The 15,854-nt window shown below is 38.5% G+C and overlaps 2 protein-coding genes across 2 annotated transcripts in view; both read left to right on the forward strand.

Moving 5' to 3' along the window:
• Positions 1-340: 340 nt before the first annotated feature.
• Positions 341-5,361, forward strand: LOC139729092 (ganglioside-induced differentiation-associated protein 1-like). The gene is made up of 5 exons (XM_071640018.1): positions 341-427; positions 1,283-1,472; positions 2,698-2,868; positions 4,158-4,364; positions 4,742-5,361. The coding sequence occupies exons 1-5, from the start codon at positions 374-376 to the stop codon at positions 4,966-4,968; spliced, it is 849 nt and encodes a 282-aa protein (XP_071496119.1). The 5' UTR covers positions 341-373; the 3' UTR covers positions 4,969-5,361.
• Positions 5,362-7,777: 2,416 nt separating this feature from the next.
• The window catches only part of LOC139729919 (nucleolar protein 10-like), a 49,534-nt gene continuing 41,457 nt past the window's right edge, over positions 7,778-15,854 (forward strand). Inside the window, exons 1-7 of the mRNA XM_071640839.1 lie at positions 7,778-7,843; positions 9,355-9,400; positions 10,479-10,577; positions 11,004-11,081; positions 11,523-11,560; positions 13,213-13,349; positions 14,296-14,361. Coding sequence (XP_071496940.1) covers positions 7,778-7,843; positions 9,355-9,400; positions 10,479-10,577; positions 11,004-11,081; positions 11,523-11,560; positions 13,213-13,349; positions 14,296-14,361 — 530 coding nt within the window. The remainder of the gene's footprint in view (positions 7,844-9,354; positions 9,401-10,478; positions 10,578-11,003; positions 11,082-11,522; positions 11,561-13,212; positions 13,350-14,295; positions 14,362-15,854) is intronic.

Here is a 15,854-nt window from a genome sequence, read left to right on the forward strand (position 1 = left end):
CCTTATCTCTCTCTCTTCTTTTCCTGTCTTCTCTCCTCCTTCCCTCCCCCTCTCTTTCTCTCTCGTGTGAGTTGCATGATTTTTCGTTATTAAGTGGAGGACTCTCCGTCACGTCCATTGCCTGAATAATACAGCAAATCGGTTTTGAATAAACGATGACCTGTATAATGATATCTTGTTGATTTAATATTCGGGGGCCGTGCACAGGACACATAATGGACACATCAGTACAATACTGTAATATTGGGAGAGTTCACTGTACAGTATATTATCCCCCGGTCAAAGTCCATACGGAAAAAAGGAGAGTCGCATAGGCCTAAGGTAAGCAATAATTCGTGTACAAAAGTCAGACGCCGCGGAACAAGAAACCAACATGTCGTCAATTCCAGTGCTTTATCATGCCGAGCACTCAAGCTGCTCACAAAGAGTAAGTATAATCATACTATTTATTATCAAAAATATTAGTTACTCTTTTTCCCTGGTTTATCACCAACCTCTCTCTCACTCTCTTTCTCTCTCTCTCTCTCTCTCTCTCTCTCTCTAACATTGCCTCTTGCTCTGCCACAATGTAATGCCATTATCACCTGTCAATTTACTATTATGCAGTGCTAGAATATAGATACGTGATACACTAGTATAATAGTATCTATAATGTCATACAGAGTCAAACCTGTAGTTACGAACGTATGTATAGTGACTACATAACTATTTCCCCGCTGAACGACTGCATGGCTTACTGTCCACAACGACCACCCATTGTTGCGCCGGGTTTATTAAAGCTTTGAGGACCATTGCATCTAACAAAAGTAGCTGAAATTTCTCTGGGCTATTAAAGAGCTGGTTCTCGTTTGAAGGGAAAGTGCGAAAGGATAACGTAATTGACATGCGGAATTCTTTAATGTTGAATTTAAATCTAACTGGGAGTTTCATTCCTCGTACTCTTTTAAACGCTCCGAGAAGAAAAACACAGTTCGAAATAATATGAAGTACATCTAGTGGCACATGTAGGCCTAGCTAATAATATTGTGGTCATCATATCATTATTATGGAACATAGAAAATAGCTATGAGGGTGGCTAGCGCGTCGACCCTGCCTACAACCTATACTCTCATTTGTCAACAACGACATTTCGTGCCGGTTTGTTTGTTTGTTTGTTTTTTGAGCGGCCGTTGTAGATATGTTTTAAACGTTTACGTATGTACATTAGATTTTATATCATTTATTCATAGAACGGCACAAGAAAAGTTTCTTACTGTTGCGTATTTCTTTTTTTTTAATACAGTGCAGGCTTGCATTGGCGGAAAGAGGAATCGAGTACAAGGACCATGTTCTCACCTTGTTTGGGGATCAACATGACCCGGAATTTCTTCGTGTCAACCCGAAAGGTCAAGTCCCCACAATGGAACACAAGGGGACTTACTTCCGGGACTCAAGAGACATCATCGCATATGTCGACACACTTCCTTCAGAGAGTAAATAATAATAACTTTGTTGGATCATATATTCGTTATCTACATGTATGTATGTCTATATTCATTTCTATGTATCTGATATTTGAGTATGTAATTACTGTTTCATGGGCTTATTTATTAATTCACCCAGTTAAACCTAAGTTGTCAGAATGCATATGGCCTAAGGAGATTGAACTGCATGTTTTCTGTTAAGATCCAAACACTATATCTATACAAAAAAAAAATATATATATATATATGTGTGTGTGTGTGTTTGTGAATGAGAGATTGAATTATGGATTATGGAAAACTCTGCTAGAATTGTTGTAACCTTTACTCGCGAATTCCAATATGAAATAAATCTTCGGATCTGGTGGTTTCTTCGAGTTGACCTCAGGATGACAGTTTCTTGATTGTTTTGCGTTCCGACTAAATTAGAGATTGTTCCTCACATTTAATAAGACGATTCCATTCAATTTTTTCAAGCCGGGAGTTTCCCCAAGCTTGGAGACATAGTATTCAAGAATATGCGAACTCCGTTCTTCAAAACTCTCGCCACATTCCCCCCCCCCCTTAATTCCCATTCTTGCGCATGTAGGCCTGCGTACCATATTGAGTAAATAGAAGCTCCACTATATAAGTCACCACCATTCTGTAAGAGCTGGTTAATTAGTATGTGCACTCTTAAAACATTCGAGCCAGAACTGACCCGGAACTGGGTCCGTTGGGGTCACACACCGTTCCGGGTCAAAAATGACATGGAATGGGGTCAGATATGACCCATTCAGAGTCATGAGTTGGGTCAGGGTGACCCCAGTCGGGGTCTTCATGACCAAATTCCAAGTCATTTCTGACCCAGAACGGTGTATGACCCTAACGGACCCAGTTCCGGGTCAGTTCTGACTCGGGTTTTTTTTTTTAGAGTGTAATGGAAAGTATTATAATGCAGGTCTCTCATTTCAGCTGTGAGCAACTTTGATAAGTACAGTACACTCCCGTTATAAAGAAGTCATCGAGACAGATGGGTTTTCTCTCGTTATAATGAAATTTCAATATAGCCGAACAGTAAAGTACATACACGCGACATAATAGGGCCTGAATGTATACAGGTGATAATCTCTTGACCTGAATTTTTACTTCTTTGTATCATGCATTTCTTTACAACCGTGCTCGTTATAACGGGAGTTCACTGTTGTGTTCATTTTTCTTTTTCTTTCTGCAATGGTTTCTGAAAATTGACCTGAAGAGCCGAAGTTGAACTCGGAAGACAATCCTCAGAAAGCAGCAGAGGTGCTCCGCTTTGTCAAACTTCTCGACTCCTTCAACATCCCGTCCCTGACTTTCGGGCCCATGTGCTTGAGGCAATACACAACAAACTCCCAGGCACCGACTGCTATCAACAATGAAAGTTTTAATGGTATGTATGACATGGTGGCGCCGGTGAACTTTAATAGTATTTTTAGTCTATTTACGTTCACTCCCAATATCACCAAGATCAACATTAAGTGGTTGAGTCATCCACGCACTAAAAGTCATGCTTTTTAGTGCATCACTCTTTTTTCATCTTTTTTTGTCATCCTTTTCGGCCAACCCTTCAAAGTATGCATTGATGTTCTTAATTATTTTGTTTTCTTTTACGTTTCATATCTTATCATATAGTCAGTGATTCATATTGCGTTATGTTTTTTCTTCAAAGTGATCAAATAATGTAATGGACATGTGATGCATAATTTGTGTTTTGTTGTACTTTTTGTTGGATGTGGAATGGAAAATGAATGAATCTGGACAGAAAAAAAAAACAGTTATTGGTTCCAGTCTACGCGTGTGCAATGTAGGGTCCTTGCAAACCTCCTTAAATTGACTTGTGACTCAAGTATTCGAAAAAATGGATCTTCATGAAATAAGTATGTTATAAACATTAATGTGCATGACCTACAGGTAATATGTCAAAATGTAGATGACTGTACATTCTTTTAAACCAAATGAGCAGGCCCTACATGTAAATTACCACTTTCTGCTTGGCTACTCTCAACTGCTCTTCGAGTAAAGAGAGTAATCCATGCTTTAAAGAGTCTGATTTACACAGATCATTGCGCATCGCTGGTATCTGTGAACTTGCTTATACTGTTACTAATAGATTGTATCAATATCAAGCATACAATATATTAGATGAATATGCTATCTCTAACTTTTTGCCATTTTTGTCATCAATCGAATTTTCAACTTGTTCATGTTTAGTATGCTTCCTCCTTTTTAGCTAATACTATGAGTTTTGTCTCAAATTTGCTTTTGTCGTTGTGATTTTCCCCCAAAGTTCGCTTTAATGTTGTTTCGTTCACAGATATTGCTGTTGTTATTCTTCGTATAGTTGTTATCATTTACACTGATTAGGTACATTGTTGTTATTATCATCATTTTCATTATAACAACTTTCATCATTATTGTCGCTATTATTATTATTATCATTATTATCATGATTATTATCATTAGGCCTATTATTACTATTATTATTATTATTATTATTATTATTATTATTATCATCATCATCATCATGATAATTAGTAGTATAGTAACAATAGTAAATTAATGGTAGTACAGCATTGATCAAAGTATCGTTGGTGTGCCCTCTAATTGAGTGCAGATTTGTTTTTGTTTTGTCCGTTTTATTTTTGCTAAGTATAAATGTTAATCGTATATTGCCCACAGAGGGCGCCAAGAAAACCATCGCTCGACTCCAAACAATGGCGGCGGACACCCCTGACGTGGCCGATGCCGCCAACGCGATCGTAGCAAGGTACAGACAAGGGGTAGACGCCATGTGCAACGAAGAGGTGCTTGTTAAGTCCATCAAAGATTGCGACGAAGCTCTAGCTGAGGTCGAGAGACAACTGGGGACGCAGAAAGCAGAAGTTGGTAAGATACCCCTCAAACCCATCATCATTTCTTATCTGGTTTGATTTCATGTTTCATCGAGTAGTGGGTTAATTGATTTGATCGGGGTGAAAGAAAGTTTGAGAATTTTTGTCTCCAACGTCTTTGTCCTGCATCGAGATTACGATGTTAAAGTATTTTTTGCTCTTCTCAGAAAAAAAAAATCAAGTAATTTAGCAGCAGCAGCTAGCATAAGGTTGTAGCTGCAAATGATAACTGACACAATGGCTCCCATCTGTTCATGTCCATGACATCTTGACGTATGTTTAGAAAAAAGTATTGACCTCGATGGTCCTTTCAGGCATTGATACTGCTTTAAGTGACAAAATATCATAATCTATCATTTTGTCCGTTGCTAGGAGACAAGGAGTACTGGTTGTGCGGCGAGCGATTCACCACGGCTGACCTGTATCTTTCTATTCTCCTCCATCGTCTCACCTTTGTGGGTCTGGCAGAGAGACTATTCCTTGGAAAGCGCCCTCTAGTCTCAGATTACTATCAGAGGGTTCTCCGCCGCCCGTCCTTCAAAGAAAAGTGTCTCCATGGCAACGAAGCGAAGTACTGGGTGCCAAATGTCCAAAGTTGATAGGTTTTGTATTTGTAATGCAGGAAATTCAGCAAGGACCGACACCTCCTTTAGGGAAAATCGAAAATCATTAAAATTTATCGACTGAAATACATGATTTTGTCACTCAAAAATGTATTGGTCTGTAGTTGTAACGAAAGGGCCAGACATTCAACAATTCTACATCAGGCCCTTTTCACTACCGAAGGCCATAAACATGATATCAACGAAATCTGGCTGTTTGATATTTGGGTAGAAAGTCTATCGCGAACTGTACTGTCACCTTTTTATCGAATTAGTACATCTATTCTATCAGTCATGTTTAAAAGAAAACGTAACGAGGCTTGATTGCTTGGAAAGTGCACTTTTTTGAAGAAGAAGCAGAAGAAGAAGAAGAAGAAGAAGTAGAAGAAGATGAAGAAGAAGAAGAAGAAGAAAAAGAAGAAGAAGAAGAAGAAGAAGAATTAGAAGAAGAAGAAGAATTAGAAGAAGAAGAAGAAGAAGAAGAAGAAGGAGAAGAAGAAGAAGAAGAAGAAGAATTAGAAGAAGAAGAAGAAGAAGAAGAAGAAGAAGAAGAAGAAGAAGAATAAGAAGAAAGATAAGAATGTCAAAAATTAGATTTAGTTTTAAAGGGGAGTTTGTTTCATATATATTTTCATAATATATTGTTCGGCAAAACATGTTCACAATTACGGTAATATGCTTGCCAATGGAAACACTGCCTTAAACATCATGCTTCCACCTTCAATGCTTTCGAACCTTTCAACTCTATTGGGGCACAGATAAGTGACATTAAATTTTGGCCCTTAATTTTAGTCATAAATGCAATCGCAATGACATAGGAACAGATTCGTTTGTACCTGTGTTTTGCTTCTGTTTATAACGTATAACAGTAACAGTAAGATTTTAGTGAAATGTGATTAGATCCCTGTATATGTTTATTATGGTAAAGAGAATATCAAAGTATATCAAAGAGTTTCCACTATATTTGGACATGATAAACATAGGTCCCGCAATCGTACACGTATATCGCACATAACACGGAGAAATGGGAAGACTCCGTCACAACTCTCACCATGGTTACACATTCATTCATTTTCTTTATTTGGTATTATTGATTGATCTGGTCTGAACCTCTAGGTAGTTTTCGTTCTCCGTTTCTTACTCACAAAAACTGATTATTCATGGCTTACCAACAGCAAAAGAAGCTTACTTTTATGTAGGTCCCGTCATACTTATCTTTGTATAACTTGAACCGCAATTTCCATCAGTTATCATTATAATTCCTGTGTATATTTTTTATGTACATTCTTTTGTTTGTTCATTATTGAGAAGGCACAAGAATTTGTGCCATTAACATTTTTGTAACTTCATGAATATGAGGAATATGAATTCAGAAATAAATAGAAACTTGAACTTGAACTTGAACTTGAACTTGAACATCGTCTGCTCGGACGCGGAGTACATCTTTTGCCAACAAGCCATATTTAAAAACAATACAAACAATGAATGAATCACATAGCGGATTTTGGCTGGTAGGTGGACATCGTATACCTCAGAAACAAAGAAACAAACCATTGATTCATATGCAAACAATTAATGATAATGATGATCATGATCATCATGATGATAGTAATATTAAAAATAATAATATCAATAATAATAATAATAATGATAATAATAATAATAATATTTATTATTATTATTATCATTATCAGTAGTAGTAGTATTATCATATTATCATCATCATCATCATTATTATTATTATCATCATTATCATCATCATCATCATCATCATCATCATTTATTTGGCCATATAATGGCAATATATACATTATACAGGGATACATGACCAGGTAAGTAGGCCTACTTGACACAAATTATGAATGACCCATGCCATGTATACATTGCAGTGAATTTAAAGACTTTAAATGAATGTGTTAAATGATAGAAATCTGTGTCGTTACTATACAATTTGAACATAATATGATATAACAGGTCAGGCTCCAATGCTGTCCTCGCACACCAGTGGCGGATCCGGGCGGGGGGAGGGGGGGGGGGGGGGGGGGGAGGCGCGCAATTTATTTTTTGTTAAAGGGTGTGTACAGTTCTGGTCGAGGTGAGGATTTAGCTTTTAAAGTTTTGCGAGATATTCAGAAACCACTCTATGAGATGTCAAAGAGCATGCACTTCTAAGGGGTATCAAAAGTTTATTTGATGAAAATCGGTTTTGAAATGGCTGAGATATCCAAAAACAAGGTGAAACAAAGAGATCCTAATAAAAGCGTAGCCTGTAGTCTTTTATTATAATTAGATACGTTTGGTTTTCGTTGTGGAAAATTGAGCAAAGAAAATGGGATTCCATTGGGATCCCATTTTCTTTGCTCAATTTTCCACTAATCAATAATATTAATTCTGGTCAGTTTTTCTGTTTAAGTTTGGTTTTCGTCACATTTCAGCTGAAGCTAGGGTGTTCCAGGATTGAATGACACAGGAAAATGGTTTCTCTCATCATGCCTTTTCTCGTGACTTCAACAAAATTATAAACGTAATCCCATGAATGGGAGTCCAAAATTTCCATTTTTTATTGGTACTGCGCAAACACCATACCTATGAATACCAAACACACATTACACACGTGCAATCAGTATTACAGTACGCAATCGAGCTAGCTACATGACACCCACTATCGATGCTACCATGAATTTCAAGACAATCTACCGTCAGACATTAACGTGAGCTCTAGCGTTAGGGTCTATAAGACAAAAGAGAAAAAGTGATCACTTCCTCGCTCTGGTGTGCCTTAGAGACACAACATAAGCTACTGAAGATGCAAGTCTCTTCAGCAAATAACGTAAAGGTCTATAACCTGAGCTCTGGGAAAAGTATGCCAGAGGTAAGTCGGCGTGTGTTGGTTGTACAATCGTACGTTTTGCAAGGTGTATAGTCCCATAGCTTGATTTCTGTGTTTGTATTTGTGGTACGGTGTTGTGTTGATTGCAATTGGGCTGTAGAAGCAGGGAGCCGGGAGTTGGAAAACCCACCTCATACCTCACTGGTAGACGTAGAAATAAAGTTGAATTTAATCCCTTTTACCGCTCATTCTGGCCACTGAACTAGGTAGGATGGGGTAATTTACGTGTGCAGTGATTTGGCAGACAGGTCGGGAGTAATTTAATTAGGGAAAAGTGAAAAGTGGTGTGCTAGCGATCGCTCAGCGCAGTTGCAGCCTAGCCAGCGCAGTTGTGCCGCCTGCCCGCCCCAGCAGGGACCCGCACCCTCGCGCCGGCTGCCTGTGTACGCTGGATCGTGGATGCGCGATTTGTGAGTACCCAAACGAACGAAGGCGAAGTCTCAACTCAATAACGACACGATGTATCAAAATCAATTGTAACTTTAATTCACCTCATCAAATCAAGAAAATGAGAATAAAGTTAAAAATGAAAAAAGTAAATTTGTCTAGGTGGTGTGATGATATTAAATGGGATTAATCAAGGAGGCAGGTTCATGTTCATCGCTTTGTGGTGGTGCATGATCGCGTGTTGATGTTGCCGGCCACACACACATTCCCACTACGCAATAAAAAGCTTCTTCGTGTGTGTGGAGATATGTACATTACACTCGAGTGTGGCTGTATCCAGCAATTAGGGCCATGGCTACAACCACACTCGTGTGGCTGGATGGTAAAGACACATGCGTGTGGTTGTATACACTGCCTTAAATTAAAGCAAAGTTAATTAAAACTTAACCCCGAGGCGGTCACTTCGATATTGAATTCAGAAGTCTCCATACACTTAATAGATTACACTGAAAGAAGGAACCATATTAAAAGCAAACATTTGCACATTTTGTAAAAATGGCTGAAGGGAATTTTGAGTGTCAAACATAAAGTATTCTCACACAAGTTGTCACACTTATCTTATAGCTTATCTTAGTCCCTTAGCCTTTATAGAGCTGGTAGTGGTATAGGTACGTACATGATGGTACTTAAACAGACATAGGTTTTCTTTGTGTGTGTGTGTAAATTGTGTAAAGTATGTCACACTAAATTTTACATTTAATTATTGGGTTAATTTATATGCTTTACATATTGTACATGTCAGTCTTTCTTTTGGCAGAGCCTCACACTTTTATTGTCCAAAATCTGGACGTAAAGTCTCAGGCCAGTCATATCAAATGGATATCATAGTGCATCATGACAATGTCCGCAAAACCAATGCCTCACGGCACAGTTGCATTAAGAATTGGCGTAAGCTTGTTTGTTTCATATTGTAGTTAGGGATCTTGGAATGGGGTATGTTCACATTGCTATTTTAATGCTAAATTTAGTATAGTCTGCCTATTATCAAATTAATTGAAAACTATTAACAGTACCAACACCATTTTGTTCTCAATTGTTCTCTACAGTGGCTGTCAGACAGGAAAAAGAGAGCTCTTTCAAAGTCAGACTTTGGTGAGTGGTTTGTAATATTTAATGATATTTTGTTTGCTTTGTTGTCAATGTTTTCAAAGCCCCTGTGCATTACAGCTACATTGTACAATGTACCCTCATGTAAGAAAGGCATGTTAATTTGTTTGTTTGTTTGTGGGTGTATTTGTTTGTGTGTGTCTTTGTTTGTTTGGTTGTTTTTTACTTATTTGGTACAACATAAAATACTTTTATGATTCAGCAGTATTAGGAGAAGTTCTGCAAATTATACAATATCTCCCATTCATTTTGTGTGTCCAAGTACATACATATGTGTTCATGTGTCTGTGTATTTTATATTATGCAAAAGATGGGCTGAACATTGTGTGTTACAGTCTTTGTAGATTTATGATTTCTCTGTATGAGTTGTGTCATAGCAGTCTCATGTCAGTTTTTGTGATAGCCTAGGTGCTTATATGTTGAGGTCATAATCACTTTTGTGTGGAACTGCTGCCGTGTTTTATCGGATTGGACTTTTCTAAACCTGTATTGCCACAAAAGTTTAGTGATAACAGGCATGTTGTTGTCACTGTTGGCCAAACGCATGGAGAAAAGTTTGGCAAGAAGTGAAGGAGTGCCATGGTTCATGGATGATTAAAGGGATAGTACAGTATTGGCGGAGATGAGAATTGGGCTTTTAACTTCTTGCGAGATACCAAGAAAGCACTTATGATATAGTACAGAGCATACAATTTTAAGAGGAATTCAAAGTTTATTTGATGAAAATCGGGTTTGGAATGACTGTAACATCCAAAAACAAAATAAAACAAAGCGATCGTAATAAAGTGTGGGTCCCACACTGTATTAGAATCGCTTGTTTTTTGATATCTCAGCCATTTCAAAACCCAATTTTCTTCAAATAAACGTTGATTTCCTTATAGAATTACATGCTCTTTCATATTTCATAAGAGGTTTCTCATTATCTCACCAAAAAATTTTAGAAATCTGAAATTAGGTCTCAACCAAAGCTATACGATCCCTTTAATTGTTAAACCAAGTTCTGCTGTTAAAAGGGATCAGTATTGCTTACAAGTATTGCATGTCTTCTTTTCTTTGCTCACAGACATCCAGAAACGAATTCAACTGCTACAGGACTTTGAGATGCCCACAGTGAGTGGGTGTGTGCAAGTCTCACCGGATGGGCAATATATTCTGGCTACAGGTGCACAATAATTTACTTTCTCATAGAGATGATGCTGTGGATGGTAGTGGTGATATCAGGGATGATTATTATGATGATGACGGTGATGATCTTAATGATGATTATGAGGGTGGTAATTTTGATAGAGACACTTGTTCGTAGGAGGAGATGGGGGAAAAGTAGGATTATGATGTTACTAAGAGTGGTGATGGTTATTTTGTTTAAAATTTTAGTGATGCTGTAATGGTCCTGTTTTGTTGATTAAGGATGGATGATTACGCAGTAATGATGATGTTGGTGCTGGTAACATTGGTGATGACGATCATAATGACAGTTATGGGCCTGTTTCTTTTTTTCTCTCCATTTTTGTCTTGTATTCGTTTTGAAGATGGTAATGTTAAAGATCATGATAATTATATTTTGTTGGCTGTTCATTCTATATTCCAGGAATCTACAAACCCAGGGTTCGCTGCTATGACGTCAACCACTTGTCCATGAAGTTTGAAAGGTGCTTCGATTCAGAAGGTAAAAATGCTTCGAATCCATAAATATGTATCATGAAATCATATTCTGTTATAAGTCACTTCAAAAGCATGGCATGGGAGTAAGTCACTTACCCCAAAATTTTGATTTAAAATGAATTTAGATATTCAAAATATTCCATGTTATTTCCCTTGGGTACATATGTAGATTAAATAGTATTATTTCTGTCTGAACATGTACACGTATCTCGCCTTACCTACACACACAATGAACTGTTGTATAGCCTAGATATACACAAGTGTATTGCCAGGGATTGGCATAATACACTATGCCAATGAATTTAAAAAAAAAAAAATCAGAACAGGGATAGGACACATACCAGTTTAATGAGGAAGTGAGTTACGGAACTTGAACATCATCATGCTTGCTACAGACATGGGTCGACCTTTTTGTCCATATTTTTATTTGTTTATTCCCCAACAGTTGTGAAGTTCCACATACTCTCAGAAGATTACTCAAAGGTAAGCATGAGACATGTGTATTATTCTCTTACACAGCCATAATAATGTGAAAAGTAGCAGTTGCACAGGTAACAAATTGCCACGTCTGTATTTAGATATTTGCTCTGTTTCGGCAGTTGTTTTGTTTTGTCATCTTGTTTTTATCTGCTAAAAGACAAGTCATTTTCTTCAGAAAGAGAGCAAAAAAGTGAAGTAACAAAACAATGTATTTGGGATATAAAAAGAAACTAGCATTGAAAAGCTCACTGCATATATAGCATGTGTATAGTCATGAAGAAAGCTTTACACTAGTGCATTATTGTGACTGAATGAGTGATGAATGCAGTGGTGTCGATCACTGAATGTTGCCCATGAATGACTGCCATGGCTACAAAGTAGAAAAACATGTTCCAGTGTCGGCTAGGCTACGGCTCCATGTGGGTCTGTGGCCGCTATAGACAGGTTAAAATCTAGCGCGGGAAACAAAATTTGTGGCCGCTGGCCACATTAGACAGGTGACCGCTATACACAGGGTCATTAACAGGGCTTTTCTCTTGGGGAGATTTTTCAGTGGCCGCATACACCAGGTGGCTGCTACGTGTATAGACAGATGGCCGCTATGAAGGCATGTTTGACTGTATTGTATGCAAGACAAATACTCATACTTAATATTAAGCATAAACATCAAACTTTTGATGTTTGTGTAGCTAGTGTTACAAGTTACTACTTCAGTTTTACTTTTCGCTTTGAAAATTAGGGGGGGGGGCACACTGGGCGCAACTGATGCTGGCAGTTACTGGCAGTAACATCAGAATGGCATAACGATTAAATGCGAGCGAGCTTGAAAATTTTGACATTTCACAGTCCCCAAACTGCCGTTTTGTAATATACTTTTTCGCTTTGGAAATTAAGGGGGGGCGCACCGGGCACAACTGCTGGTGATTATTGGCAGCAACATTAGGTGAATGGCATAGCGATTACATGCATGCGAGCGAGCTTGAAAATTTTGACATTTCACAGTCCAAAAACTGCCGTTTGTAGCTATATTTTTTCGCTTTGAAAATTAAGGGGGGGGGGACGGGACGCACGGGAGCAACTGCTGCTGGCAGTTACTGGCAGTAACATTAGAATGGCATAACGATTAAATGCGAGCGAGCTTGAAAATTTTGACATTTCACAGTCCCAAAACTGCCGTTTGTAGCTATACTTTTTCGCTTTGGAAATTAAGGGGGGGGGGGGGGGCGCACCGGGCGCAACTGCTGGTAATTACTGGCAGCAGCATCAGGAGAATGGCATAGCGATTAAATGCGTGCGAGCGAAGCGAGTGAGCTTGAAAATTTTGACATTTTACAGTCCAAAAACTGCCATTTGTAGCTTTATTTTTTCGCCTTGGAAATTAAGAGGGGGGGGGGGGGCGCCCAGTCCCCCCACTTTTACAGTAGTCTCTTCTTCTTCTTTTGTATACCAGTAGTCAATGTCATCTCTTAGTGTTATTCTAGTACATTCTATGTCAAACTTGAAATTATTCTTTTGTACAGATACATGCTGAGTACATTCATTTGTAGCTCTGTGTGCTCACAAGGTTTGCAGTAACTAGTTTCGCTCTTGCCACTATAGAAAATACTAATTGACAAATCATCTGCATATAATGAGAAGCTGCTTTTTCTTTCCAGCTGGTGTTCCTGCAGTGTGATCGCTACGTGGAGTTCCATGCCAAGTACGGCCGCTACCACCGGATGAGGATACCAAAGTTTGGCCGCGACCTTGCCTACCATTCCCCCTCCTGTGACTTGTTCCTCGTCGGTATGAGGTGAGATCTTGGGCTGTCTTGATGGAGTTATACACCATAGTTTGCTGAGATTTATTCTCTTCATTATAAACCTGTTGAGGACAAGTCCCGAGTATACTCGGGCAGGTGTCTATGATGGGAAATGCGTGTTGTAACAAAATCAGTCTGTCCTCAATGGGTTAAGGTGACTTTCACACAAATCTGATCTTAATGTAAGTTTAAGAACATGCTTGTCTTATCAAGACATGTGACAGTCCCACCTAAGGGTTATTTTGGCCAAGTAATAGGATTTAAGAAAAAGTTTTTTTCTACTCTTGGACAGTTTTACATGTACAGATCAGTGTAGGAAGCATTGCAGGAGTTGCACTGATCAGCAAATAAAGCACAGTATGAATTAATGTTGTCCGTATGCTGCAATGGTACTCGTCCAAAGTATGAACTGGCACATAGCACTTTGTGAAGTACAAAGATTTGGATTCAAGTATTGATGTGGATGGAAAGACTAAGAATGACAGGTACTATCTACACTTCATGTCAATTCTACAAACTTACAGCACTTTTTCATAAATATTTCTGTTGCAGAACTGTGACTGAAAAGTAAAATGATTTTAGTTCATAAGAATGACTTCAGTGATAGCATCATTGGTACAGAGTTTTAATGCTTTCCCCATACCGGTTTTTCTCTTACGTAGAGGGTGCTTCACAATGCTTAAAATAAATCATACTTTACATTCCAGTTTGCATATCCCGGCAGTGTTTCTGTCTTAACCTGTTGAGGACGGTTTGATTTTGCTGCAACACGCATTTCCCATAGACACCTGCCCGAGTATGCTCGGGACTCGTCCTCGACGGGTTAAAACAAAAGTTCTTCAGCAGGCACGAGCTTCATGCACAGATGTACACCATGTACCACAAAATCATTGCGGCTCATTACATGTATTTCTTTGTCTCATTCTTTCCTCTTCAGTCCAGAAATCTACAGAATCAACCTGGAGCAGGGGAGATTTCTTGCACCATTCATCACTGATTCATTGTGAGTAAAATAGAATTTCAGAGGGCAAGACTTTCTGGACCGATAAGACATAAGAGTTTTAAAAAAAAAAAACAATTGGTAATTGTTGCAGAAGTTAGCATGATTTTGCCTATACTTTGAAGTTGTTTTATTGAGTAACATTCTTGGAACTGTCTTAGGCGCACCTGGTAAAGTAGGGACTGCGAGCGACGGAGAGCGACACTCAGCGACGGGGACATATTGCGAGAACAATGAAGTGCGTCGCAGTATGTTTTTACTCCGTCGCTAAGCGTCGGTCAAAGCAGTACGCGCCATCATTTTGATGATACCGCGACGCTTGCCGACGCTTGCTGACACTTGCCGACACCCTCGAAAAAAGCTGTTGATTATTTCTATGTTGCGTGACCTCCGCTCACGCAAGTGTTCGTTTTAATAGTGCCGACGTTTCGGGACATGGCGCTTGAGATGTAGCGAGATTTCTGAATGGTCACAGCCAGTGCTCAAATTGAATAGCGAGCGACGTGTCCAGACGCACCTCTCCAGATTACAAATGATGCTCGTGATAGCCTGACGATGAGCGACGTGTTCCGACGCTTTCCTTTGTCTCAACATTGGTTATGAGTTGATTTGCGTTTCGTTTGGCTATAAGATGTTGAAAAGAAAACGTAATTATGGGGTGTGATCTCACTGAACGGGGAACACTTTGAAAGTAGCGATCGAAGAGGGTTTATGAAAACACATGTAGGTCTACACTCATACGCGAATGTATGCCTTAATTAGGCAGCTCCATACATGTAAAATTTTGCATGCATGAGGTGAGATCTTTTTTTATCTGTCAAGTGACTCAAGAACTAAATACAGTGTATTACGAAGTCGTCCTATTTCTCCCGTAGGAAAAAGTCAGAATGTTTGCCTTTACTTTTGGAAATGAACAGCGGCAACAATCGGCTCCGCAAGATGCTGAAATTAATGTCAGGTGTTTCATTTTAATTTTGGAAATGAATAATGGTAATTTCGTATGATACTAAAATAAATGTCGGATGTTTGTTTATACTTTAGGAAATGAATAACGGTAAGATTCAGCTCCATACGGTGCTAAAATTGATGTCAGATATTTGATTTTGCGATCGGAAATGCATAAGGATAAAATTTGGCTCCGGAAGATGCTGAAATAAATGTCGAATGTTTGCTTTGACTTTCGGAAATGATTAACAATAATATTCAACTCCGTACGATGATAATAAATAAGCGCCGCATGTTTGCTTTTACTTTCGAAAGTAAATAGCAACATTTGGCTCCAGAAGATGCTAAAATAACTATCACATGATTGCTTGTACGTTCGGAAGCGAATAGCAGTAATATTCTGCTCCATACGATGCTAAAATAATTGTCGGATGTCTGCTTTTTAAATTTCGAAATGAATAACAGTAACATTGATTCATTAAAATTGATGTTTGATGTTTGCTTTGACGTTCGGAAATGAATAACAATTATATTCAACTCCGTATACGATG

The sequence above is a fragment of the Diadema antillarum genome, unplaced genomic scaffold, assembly GCF_040938485.1.
Source record: "Diadema antillarum isolate AM-2024a unplaced genomic scaffold, OU_Dant_1.0 scf00000020, whole genome shotgun sequence".
Lineage (NCBI taxonomy): Eukaryota > Metazoa > Echinodermata > Echinoidea > Diadematoida > Diadematidae > Diadema > Diadema antillarum.